Source organism: Drosophila bipectinata, chromosome 2R (genome assembly GCF_030179905.1).
Source record: "Drosophila bipectinata strain 14024-0381.07 chromosome 2R, DbipHiC1v2, whole genome shotgun sequence".
NCBI classification, from domain to species: Eukaryota; Metazoa; Arthropoda; class Insecta; order Diptera; family Drosophilidae; genus Drosophila; species Drosophila bipectinata.
Window position 1 is genome coordinate 24,706,449 of NC_091737.1, and position 11,425 is coordinate 24,717,873.

The 11,425-nt window shown below is 52.4% G+C and overlaps 3 protein-coding genes across 6 annotated transcripts; 1 reads left to right on the forward strand and 2 right to left on the reverse strand.

Annotated features, from left to right (window-relative positions):
• The first annotated feature begins 361 nt into the window (after nt 1-361).
• LOC108118857 (glycogen debranching enzyme) lies at nt 362-7,286 on the forward strand. 4 transcript variants are annotated; one of them, XM_070279221.1, is made up of 8 exons: nt 362-442; nt 2,178-2,518; nt 2,576-2,933; nt 2,988-4,391; nt 4,445-5,300; nt 5,353-5,530; nt 5,587-5,756; nt 5,821-7,286. In XM_070279221.1, exons 2-8 carry the CDS (start codon nt 2,187-2,189, stop codon nt 7,140-7,142), a joined length of 4,620 nt encoding a protein of 1,539 aa, XP_070135322.1. In that variant the 5' UTR covers nt 362-442; nt 2,178-2,186; the 3' UTR covers nt 7,143-7,286. The 4 variants fall into 4 exon arrangements, with proteins under 4 accessions (XP_070135322.1, XP_070135323.1, XP_017087261.2 ...); XM_070279222.1 differs by having other exon boundaries at nt 418-507; XM_017231772.3 differs by lacking the exon at nt 362-442 and adding an exon at nt 1,429-1,754.
• LOC108118860 (uncharacterized) lies at nt 7,166-7,776 on the reverse strand. The gene is made up of 2 exons (XM_017231777.3): nt 7,601-7,776; nt 7,166-7,544 (listed from the first exon to the last, which is right to left on the reverse strand). The coding sequence occupies exons 1-2, from the start codon at nt 7,697-7,699 to the stop codon at nt 7,311-7,313; spliced, it is 333 nt and encodes a 110-aa protein (XP_017087266.2). The 5' UTR covers nt 7,700-7,776; the 3' UTR covers nt 7,166-7,310.
• A 19-nt stretch (nt 7,777-7,795) lies between these two features.
• Nucleotides 7,796-11,123, reverse strand: LOC108118859 (putative sodium-coupled neutral amino acid transporter 10). The gene is made up of 6 exons (XM_017231776.3): nt 10,838-11,123; nt 10,300-10,777; nt 10,006-10,244; nt 9,785-9,933; nt 9,591-9,727; nt 7,796-9,531 (listed from the first exon to the last, which is right to left on the reverse strand). Exons 2-6 carry the CDS (start codon nt 10,672-10,674, stop codon nt 7,897-7,899), a joined length of 2,535 nt encoding a protein of 844 aa, XP_017087265.2. The 5' UTR covers nt 10,675-10,777; nt 10,838-11,123; the 3' UTR covers nt 7,796-7,896.
• Between the last annotated feature and the right edge of the window lie 302 nt (nt 11,124-11,425).

Genomic DNA, 11,425 nt, shown 5'->3' on the forward strand with positions numbered 1-11,425 from the left:
AATGTTTCTTTTCGTTACAGGACATTAATGCTAAAAAATGAATAAGATAATGTATCTCTCCAATTCAATAAAAATATTCTTTTCTGTCGCGCCTATTTTAAATATAATATGTTTATGCGTTAAGAAGGATGATGTCCCAAAAACATGCATTTATTATTAATTTTTGTTGTTAATTGAAAGAAATTGGTTGATAAATTTCCCCGATTGATGTACCTTTTTATTTATTATTAAAAATAAATACAAAACTACCCCAATTTATATTAGGATTTAGTATCCTTCTTGTAACAAAACAAAACGTCATGTGTTTTTGTTATCGTATGAACAACAGCTGTTTTTTGTTTACAAGCATCTGTTGTTGGGGGTTGTGCCTGATGACCACAAAAACTTCAGAGGTCACCTTGAGCTTGATAGAATCGGAACAATTGCTTAAGAATTTCAGCTGGTAACGTAAAAGTTCAATTTGTCGCTTCATTTCTTGCCCAAACAGTACAAAAATCATTCAAAAACGTGTGTAAAATCAAAACAATTCGTGGAGAACGTATTCCCGTGTACATAAACAATATTCCCAAGCATGAATGTGAATGAAAGTGTTTAGATAAGTGCGGGGGAGATAAAAAGTATACACAGATTACCCACATGGAGCAGTTCTTTGTTTTTTTTTGTTAAATTTAGGACTGGATTTCTATAGACTGCTATTTATATATTCTAAGGCCAAGTCTGCCGGCAAACAAGTGCAATTCATTGACCTACATCGGTGGGTATGAAGGTGCAGGCGCTCCTCTCCCACACGTATGGATGTGGGCGTGTGCGGTGGTGTGCGTCTGTTTGGGCTGATGTGTGCAAAAAGTATTTTTATTCCTGACCTGCTAGTGAAATTTCAATGTTGATAACATCCCGCCAATCGCTAAAAAAATGTTCGAGGTCCCCAACACGTAGGCGCCACATGCCTGTCAATAAAAATGCAACTGGAAGCCCAGGGGCAGGGGGCCTAATATGGAGGGTGATGTGGTGAAATCTAAAAATCTAAAACATATTATTTTTACTGATAAGGAATTTCGAATTTGTTCAATTTATTCGACCCCCACAAGCCAATAAAACTAGTCTCATAGGGAAAGCTTTATTAGTTCCCCCACTGATTGATGAACTTGAAACAGTTTCTTTGAGAAAATAAATAAATAAAATGGAAGACCCTCCAATCCCCCTCTGGGAGCACGCCCCTGAAAATCCAACTTGAGCCACCTTCCCATGTGTATAGTGTGTGTGTGCATGTCATCCGAACGCGATTAAAGGTACATATTCGTTTAATGCTCCATTTGCGATTAGGCCGGCTGAGAATTCCTGGCAGTCACTGTTCCGCGGCAAACGGCTCCAAAACAATTAAAATTCCCCAAAAAAAAAGTAGCCAAGAACGATATTTTCAGCTGGATTTGGTGGAGGCTTGAAGGGAACCGGGATAAATGCTGTCTGAGGGATTCCATTGGTTCTGGAGGAGCGTCCTCCAGATCTTGATGCGCTATCAGTTCTTTCGCTGGCTGCTGGGATTCATAGAGCCTGATAAGAATGCACCGTTACAAATCGAATCCGAGGAAGAGCAACTACCGGGAAAGAAGAAGCAGCATCAGCATCAGCCGCCGCCAGAGCAGCATCGTCCGGCGGAGAAATCGGAATCAGTCGTGATTAGAACCGGTGCAAGTGCAATGGGAAATGCAGGGAGTGCCGAGATCGTATCAAATCAAATCATCCGTCGCCGTGAGGTAGTATCGCCTATATTGCCTGTGATCGATTGCTGTTCCATAAATCTATACTACATATATGCCACCCGTGTATATGCCTACCTATGTGTCTCTTCTCTATGTCCGTGTGTTGGTCGGAGGCCATGGAATATAAGGCAAGCACTCCGTCCGGCGATGCTGCAGTCTGTGCCGTGTTCTCCTTGTTAAATCTACTAAAACTATTCCGAAACCAGTCTCCGTCCACCGTCCACCGGGCAATCCTCAACAATTCTTCTCGCAGTGTGGTGGTGTTTTAACAAGATGCCTCTGTGTGTGCGTTGTGATTGCAGTTATCCCCCTCATCCCCATCACCTACTCTCCTCCATCCATGAAGCCATGTTCATGTGTCAATTAAGTAATGGTGTGACGGCTGGTTGTGTAACCATTTCCACTGATCTCCCACAGATCAGCACCATGGGCAAGGAGACGGATTCGCACAGCATCCCCATCAACGAGGGTCAGAATGCGGAGCACGTCCTGTACCGCCTGAAGAGGGGCTCCAAGCTCAGTGTCCATCCCGATGCCGCCCTCCTCGGCCGGAAGATACTCCTGTACACCAACTACCCCGCCGAGGGCCAAAAGTTCGTACGGACGGAGTACCGGCTCCTCAACTGGAACCTCAGCAGCGGCAAGCAAATCTCATCCGTGATGCATCCAGAGGCGCATGTCGTGGACACGGATATATACAGCCTGGTGGAGTTGAACCTCTCGGGCACCTTCCATTTCTACTTCCGGTATCTGGAGAGGTAACAACATGACTTTAGCCCTAATCCTTATCCCTTGATGAAATCTTGCTTTTCTAGACCAGACACTGGGGCTGCTGGAGCGGACGGTGCTCTCTATGTTCAGGTGGAGCCCACACTGCATGTGGGGCCGCCAGGAGCCCAGAAGACGATACCCCTGGACTCGGTGCGCTGTCAAACAGTATTGACCAAGCTCCTGGGACCCCTCAACACCTGGGAGCCCAAGCTGCGCGTGGCCAAGGAGGCCGGATACAATGTGATTCATTTCACACCCGTTCAGGAGCTGGGCGGCTCTCGCTCCTGCTACTCCCTGCGCGACCAGCTCAAGGTCAACTCCCACTTTGCCAACCAGAAGGGAGGAAAGGTCACCTTTGAAGAGCTCGAAAAGGTTATCAAGAAGTGCCGTCAGGAATGGGGGGTGAGTACAGACTGCTGGAGGCTTCGAAGGGCTTACTAAACCCCCGCCGCTTAGGTGGCCTCCATCTGCGACATCGTGCTCAACCACACGGCCAACGAGTCCGAGTGGCTGCTCCAGCATCCCGACGCCACGTACTCTTGCGCCACGTGTCCCTATCTGCGGCCCGCTTTCCTGCTGGATGCCGCTTTCGCCGCCTGCGGAGCCGACATCGCCGAGGGTAGTCTGGAGCACGTGGGCGTACCGCAGGTCATCGACCAGGAGTGCCATTTGGAAGCCTTAAAGTACCAGCTGCACACCTCCTACTTGTCCAAGGTCAATATTCACGAGCTGTACCAGTGCGATGTGATGAAGTACGTGAACGACTTCATGACCCAGGTGCGCACTCGGGAGCCACCCAAGAACGTGGCCAACGAGTCGCGCTTCCAGGAGATACAACTGGTACAGGACCCGGAATATCGACGCCTGGCCAGCACCATTAATTTCGAGCTGGCACTGGAGATCTTTAATGCTTTCCATGGCGACTGTTTCGATGAGGAGTCGCGGTTCCGCAAGTGCGCCGAAACCCTGCGGCGGCATCTGGACTCCCTGAACGATCGCATTCGCGCCGAAGTCCAGGGATACCTGAACTACGCCGTGGACAACGTGTTGGCCGGAGTGCGCTACGAACGCGTCCAGGGCGATGGTCCCAAGGTGAAGGAGATCTCTGAGAAGCACTCCGTCTTCATGGTCTATTTCACGCACACGGGCACCGAAGGCAAGAGCCTGACCGAGATCGAGGCGGACATGTACACCCAGGCGGGACGATTCTTCATGGCCCACAACGGTTGGGTGATGGGCTCCAGCGATCCACTCCGGGACTTTGCCGAGGAGCAGCCGGGACGTGCCAATGTCTACCTCAAGCGCGAGCTCATCTCGTGGGGCGATAGCGTCAAACTGCGCTTCGGTCGCAAGCCGGAGGACAGCCCGTACCTGTGGAAACACATGACCGAGTATGTGGAGACCACGGCCCGCATCTTCGATGGTGTTCGCCTGGACAACTGCCACTCTACGCCGCTGCACGTGGCCGAGTTTCTGCTGGACGCCGCCCGGAAGATTAATCCGGAGCTGTATGTGGTAGCTGAGCTGTTCACCAACTCCGATGCCACGGACAATGTGTTTGTGAACCGATTGGGAATCACTTCCCTGATCCGCGAGGCCCTCTCCGCCTGGGACTCGCACGAGCAGGGCCGTCTGGTTTACCGGTACGGCGGCGTGCCAGTGGGCGGCTTCTACGCCAACTCCGCCCGCCACGAAGCCTCCAGCGTGGCGCATGCCTTGTTCTTGGACCTCACCCACGACAACCCGTCTCCGGTGGAGAAGCGTTCCGTGTACGACCTGCTGCCCTCAGCGGGGTTGGTCTCCATGGCTTGTTGTGCCACTGGCAGCAACCGTGGTTACGATGAACTGGTGCCCCATCACGTAAGTAGCCGTCATGGTATCCTAACCGTGATTCAACCCCCTCCCTCTTTCAGATACACGTGGTGGATGAGGAGCGCCTCTACCAAGAATGGGGAAAGGGAGTGGACTCCAAGTCTGGCATCATGGGCGCCAAGCGAGCTCTGAACATTTTGCACGGCCAACTGGCGGAGGAAGGGTTCAGCCAGGTGTACGTCGACCAGATGGATCCCAATGTCGTGGCCGTCACCCGCCACTCACCGACCACCCACCAGTCGGTAATCCTGGTGGCCCACACCGCCTTCGGTTACCCGAATCCAAATGCTGGAGCCACCGGCGTCCGTCCGCTGCGCTTTGAAGGCGTCCTGGACGAGATCATACTCGAGGCCAGCCTGACCATGCAAGGGGACAAGCCATTCGATCGCCCAGCTCCTTTCAAGAAAGACCCGAACGTGATCAACGGCTTCACGCAGTTCCAGCTGAGTCTTCAGGAGCACATCCCGTTGGCCAAGTCCACTGTGTTCCAGACCCAGGCCTATGCGGACGGGAACAACACGGTGCTGAACTTCGCCAACCTCAGACCCGGCACTGTGGTGGCCATTAGGGTGTCAGTCCACCCGGGACCGCGTGCCAACTTCGACAAGCTCCAGAGTATCTCGAACTCCTTGCGCCGGGGAACCGGCGAGGAATGGGCCCAGCTGCAGGACATCGTGTCCAAGCTGGACTTTGTGGCGCTGAGCGGTGCTCTCTTCAACTGCGACCAGGAGGAACGGGACATGGGCAACGGGGGATCAGCCTATGATATTCCCAACTTCGGAAGGATCGTGTACTGCGGCCTGCAGGGATTCGTGTCCCTGCTGACGGAGATTTCGCCCAAGAACGACCTGGGTCATCCCCTCTGCAACAATCTCCGCGACGGAAACTGGATGATGGGTAAGTAGTTTGGAGTGGATCAAGGCCAAAGCCTTACATATGCCGTCCACAGATTACATCGCCGACCGCCTAACCAGTTTCGAGGACCTGAAGCCCCTCTCTGCCTGGCTCAAGGCCACCTTTGAGCCCCTGAAGAATATTCCTCGCTACCTCGTACCCTGCTACTTCGATGCCATTGTCAGTGGGGTCTACAACGTGCTCATCAACCAAGTCAACGAACTTATGCCAGAGTACGTTCTCCACGGAGGGGAAGAGTTCATGATAGTTACCCTCGTTGTCGTTTCAGTTTCATAAAGAATGGCCATAGCTTTACCCAGTCCCTGGCTCTCTCCACGCTGCAGTTCCTCTCCGTTTGCAAGTCGGCCAACCTGCCAGGATTCAGCCATGCCATAAGCCCACCGAAACCCCCCAAGCAGTGTGTCACTCTTTCCGCTGGACTGCCGCATTTCTCCACTGGTGAGACTTCCCCAACAGAAGATCAGCTTGATGGCAATGTAAACCCTCCCAATCCCTTTTCCAGGTTACATGCGCTGCTGGGGCCGTGATACCTTCATCGCCCTGCGCGGTTCCATGTTCCTCACCGGTCGCTACAACGAAGCCCGCTACATAATCATTGGGTTTGGACAGACCCTGCGTCATGGCCTGATTCCCAATCTCCTGGATGGTGGCAACCGTTCGAGATTCAACTGCCGCGACGCCGTCTGGTGGTGGATGTACTCCATCAAACAGTATGTCGAGGATGCCCCGAAGGGAATCGAGATCCTGAAGGACAAGGTGTCGCGCATCTTCCCCTACGACGATGCGGAGGCCCATGCTCCGGGAGCCTTCGACCAGCTGCTGTACGACGTCATGCAGGAAGCCCTGCAGGTCCATTTCCAGGGATTGCAGTACAGGGAGCGCAATGCTGGTCGCGAAATTGACGAGCACATGGTGGACCAGGGATTCAACAACCACATCGGAGTCCACCCGGAAACCGGCTTCGTTTACGGCGGCAACAACTTCAACTGCGGCACCTGGATGGATAAGATGGGCTCTTCCCAGAAGGCGGGCAACAAGGGGCGACCCAGTACTCCCCGTGACGGATCCGCCGTGGAGCTGATTGGCCTGCAATACGCCTCGTTGCGCTTCATGCAAAGCCTCGCCGAGAAGGACCTCATACCCTACTCCGGAGTGGAGCGCAAGGGCCCGTCTGGTGAGAAGACCAAGTGGACCTACAAGGAGTGGGCGGACCGCATCAAGGACAACTTTGAAAAGTTCTTCTTTGTGTCCGAGTCGGAAACCGGTTCCCTGGCCAACAAGAAGCTCATATACAAGGACAGCTACGGAGCCACCCAGAGCTGGACGGACTTCCAGCTGCGCTGCAACTTCCCCATCACCCTGACCGTGGCCCCGGAATTGTGCAATCCCCAGAACGCGTGGCGAGCGCTGGAGCAGGCTAGGAAGTATATTCAGGGACCCCTGGGCATGAAGACTCTGGATCCCGAGGACTGGAACTACAGGGCCAACTACGACAACTCGAACGATTCCACCGACTGCACGGTGGCCCACGGTGCCAACTACCACCAGGGACCGGAGTGGGTGTGGCCCATCGGATTCTACCTGCGGGCGCGCCTGATCTTCGCCAAGAAGTGCGGCCACCTGGACGAAACCATTGCCGAGACCTGGTCCATTCTGCGCAACCACCTGCGGGAGCTACAGACGTCCCACTGGCGGGGACTGCCGGAGCTGACCAACGACAACGGTGCCTACTGCGGAGACTCGTGCCGCACGCAGGCCTGGAGTGTGGCGGCCATTCTGGAGGTGCTCTACGACCTGCACTCCCTGGGGGCGGATGTGGCATAGACCCAGGAACATACTCAGACGTGTTAGTTGCTACCAAGCTCGGAAACCTGTTATTAGTGTTACATTTGATGGAGTGGAATGAGATGTGCTCCTTGAACCTGTCCTTTTTCCAATTCTATTAAAGTTGCAATTGTTTTTAATCTACTCGGAGTCGGCTCCGGCATTCCTCTACGAGAAGTAGCTGTCCCGGCAGATGCGCATGCAGGAGCACTGCGGAGGGTCTATCAAGCCGCTGTTCGTTCGGGGCATGTCGCGCCCTTCGTATTTGATGACTTTCCGAATCGGTGGCGCCTTGGGTTTAACTAGTGGAGTAGCCACCAGCTCCGGCGGGCTGGAGGAGATCGCCTTGGGAGGAGGCCCGGGCTTCAACAGTTTGTGGTTGCCGCCCTTCACATGCTTTGGCTAAGAATAAGGTTCACTTAGTGCTCAGGAGACTCGGGAGAATGGTGGCCACTTACGTAGGTGCACCTCCTCAGGGCACAAATGGCTGCTTCACAGGTTAAGTCATAGGCCTTCTGCAGCACAATTCGCTGAACAACATCGAGAACTATGGACATTTTGGATGGGCTGTATCACAACAAATTTGGACTATTGCTTACACGAAACCTGGCCTGTGACTGGCATGGGGCAGAGATTGACGCAAGACTCCCAACTAATCTTACAGGTTGTGTATATTTGTAAACGATCACCTAGTCTCCTACTCTAATCTACATAAATACGTCTATGGTCTATGTACATAAAGCTTTGCATAACGTTACGTGGGCAGCGGGGTGTGGGTTTCGTTCAGGCTGGCCAGGTAGGATTCAGTTGTGGTCTCGACGTCGTCATCTTTGATGGACTTGAGATCGCGTCCTATGCTCTCCATGTTCAGGTTCAAGCCAGCCGCCACAACGGCCGCCGCGTTGCTGTTAACTTCGTTCAACTTTGGATCCTTTAGGCAGTTTTCGTTCTCGCTGGAGGCCTCGCGCTTCATCCTCGCCAGCGGCTGCTCGGTCCCGTCTTCGGACTGCCCGCTTCGCAGGTTCAGAAGCTCCCTACGAATGGCCTCCACGTTGTCTTCAAGGTTGGGTTTCCTCCCCTCCGAATCGTTGCTCGCCTTTGGCTGGGTTGCATTCACCATCAGGGCAAGCGGGATTGGGAGTCGTTTGATGAGACTGGCCGTGTCCGCACTGGCGTTCTTGAGCAGCTCTCCGGTTTTGTAGGACAGTGGCTCGTAGACGCCGGCATGGGCTTCCTTCTCCTCACGCAAGTGAGTATTCTCCGTGAGTATATCGATTAGAGAAGCCCTAGGCCTGCGCTCTTCCACAGCCACAGGTTGTTCCTCTTTGAGTTTCACTTCAGGTTCCTTTGCCACGTCGGCAGCTTTGACTTCCTTTTCCAGAAGCTCATTGGTGGGTGCATTCTTTTGGTCCTCCAAACGGTCAATCTTCTTTTTATCCAAATCCTGGCCGAGAGGCACGTTGTTCTTGGCCAGCTCCTCCTTGAGCTCCACCACGGTCTTGGCCAGAAGCTTCTTGGTTTCCTTCAGTTCGTTCTGCGTCTTCAGCAGCTCATCGGCACTGCCCTTACTCTCCTTCTGCTCCTCGGCGGCCACCTCCTCCTCCTTCTTGATGGCAGCTCCATCAATCGTGTTGCTCGCCACCAGCAGACTGGATTCCTTCTTGAAGGCCTCCGTTGGAGCTGCCGCATCAGGTGGTGGAACGGCTTTCTGCTTCCCAGCAGACATGTTCACATCAACAGGTTTCGCATCCGGTACAGATTCCTGTGGCTCGACCGCAGGCTTCTTGGGCTCACTAGGAGCGTTATCACTTTCCATAGGAGCCGGGTGGACTTCATCAATGGGTAGGGGAGGCAACGGTGGGTTTTCGGATGGAATGGGCGGCATTGCCTTTGGCACATCAACTACCTTCTCCACGCCCGCATCCTTTACTAGCTCTGGATTCTGCACCTCCAGTTTTTTCAGCAATGGAATCTTTTCATTTTCCGAAGGTTCCTTGGCCAAATGTTTGGGTAGGTCTACCACAAGGCCTGGAACCTTGCCTTCCGGATACAGCGGCGTTACCAGCTGGACGACATCGAACTCTGGGCCCGAGCTCTTCTCGTCAATGGCAGTTAGATTGGCAAAAGTGCCCAGAATCATCAACAGAAATCCGCTCACGAACACAAACTGGGCCAGTGTGCGTTCCATCGACTCCTTCTTGATAATCTTCCGGAAACTGGAGGCCGGAAACATAATGCAGATGGCCACGCCGATGGTGGAGCCCACCAGTCCGATGATAAGCTCCACCGAGGGAATCACCAAAGCCACGCATAGCGAAAAAGTAACTATGAAGATTGTGATGAAGCGGAAGCGCTGCTCCGGAATATAACTACTGCTCTCCGAATGCCCCTGAAAGTATAAGCATTACGATAATTCCTAATCAGCGGAACTCCGGTTAAGGCACTCACTTTCCTGTACAGCAGCGAGTAGATACTGGCCCGGCAGGGGAAGATAACCAGGGGAAAGCTAAAGGCAATCGACAGCACAAATCCGATCTTTATGATATCGCTGCCGAATGAGTTGGACAGGTTCACCAGAATATTGCCTGCAAAAGCCAACCCAAAATAAAGTTTATTTACTTCGTAGGTTCAGATATAAATACCCGAAAATGTGTGTGTGCAGAAGGCCACATATCCGAAGAAACCCACGGCTATGTACACAAACGTACATATCCAAGTGGCATTGCGCACAATTCCGTTTAGCTTGTCGAGGCTCTGGTTGTTGATACTCTCGAAGACTTCGAACAGCTGCCTGGAAATTGGATAAATATTTAGTCAAATTTCGCGAACAAAGAGCCAGCAATTGGGCCAACGAGACACCCACATTTGGCAGGAGAGCGCCATGCTGAATATGGGCAGGCACTGGAGCACGCCCGCCGGCTCCCAGTAGCGAACCTTGTCCGTCCAGTCGTTGGCGGATATGTGCGCCTGGGCCTCCAGCACTATCTTGAGCATCAGGCACACGTAAAACCCAATGGAAGCAGTGCACACGGCGGACAAACTGTCCACGTTCCGGAGCATGCCCAACGGCAGGATGCAGACCACCGTCACCACAATCATAACCTGAAACTCATACATTATGTCCAAAGCCCTTTTGTTCAAAGATTAAGATGCTCACCAGGGTGCGCAGGTGCTGGTGCTCGCCCACGTTCAGGGTGAACATCTGGGAGATTATTTGGGGCCCCAGATCACCGACCACCACAAAGTACGTGATGCACGTACCGATCAGGTAGCCTATGATGCATAGCTCCACCAGCAGCTTGCCAGAGACGCCGAAAGCATGAAGGCCCAGCAGCTCGAAGCTCTTTCTACGTGTCAGAAGCGAGGTTTTTATCAGATAGTGGCAGCACACCCTGGTAATCCAGTTGCTGAGGATCAGCAGGACGATGGACAGTACTATGCCGCACTTCTGGAAGCAGAAAGGCATGGCCAGAATACCCACGCCAATAATGCTGTTGGCCAGCGTCATAACGTGGGCGGAGTGGGCCAACATCTTGGTCTAGTGCGTCACTTTCTCTCCTCTCCGGAAGTCCACAAACTGGTTTCGGTGGCTGATTGGTCTCCTTCTGCCGGGCCGCCGCGTATGCAAAAAGTAACTTAAAAGAAGCACGTCAGTCAGACAATGAGCTGGGTTTCCAATGCTGATAACCACCCACCTGTGACAATCAGATAACGATACTACGGAGCAAACCACGGACTCGCCACTTCAAAACTGAAGTCGAAAAGCTCTGCACTTGTGCAAGCAAAACAGTAAACAGTAACAAAATATTCCGGCGGCGACGACGGCGGCGGCGATGGAAGAGACGTTGGCGCTTACATTGAGTGGGCGGACTTTCTTCAGCAAACATTTGTTCCAAATACGTGGTCCGATGCGGAAAAGCGCATTTTTACGGCAGCAAGAAAGTTTTAAAACGAATTTCTCGTCATCATCAGTGCTGCCCGGTGGCAGTGAGCAGTGTTGCCAGTTCAGCCCCTTTCCGGCTGGTCCAGACAGTTCTGTCCGTTTCTTCTTATTGTTTGGAATATCCAGAAGATCCGGAAATCTGTATAGCTTTATGCTGAATCATATTTCTGATGTAAAAATAATGTAAATTTAAACTTTAATAAAGAAAACATTAGTATTTAAACACCTTTGAATTCCACAGCAACGGAAAGCGGAATGGAACGGTGGAATCTGGAGCATGGCGGTTTTTTTAAATTCTACTCAAATTTTATTTGAGGTTTTAAAAATTAAATATGAAAAG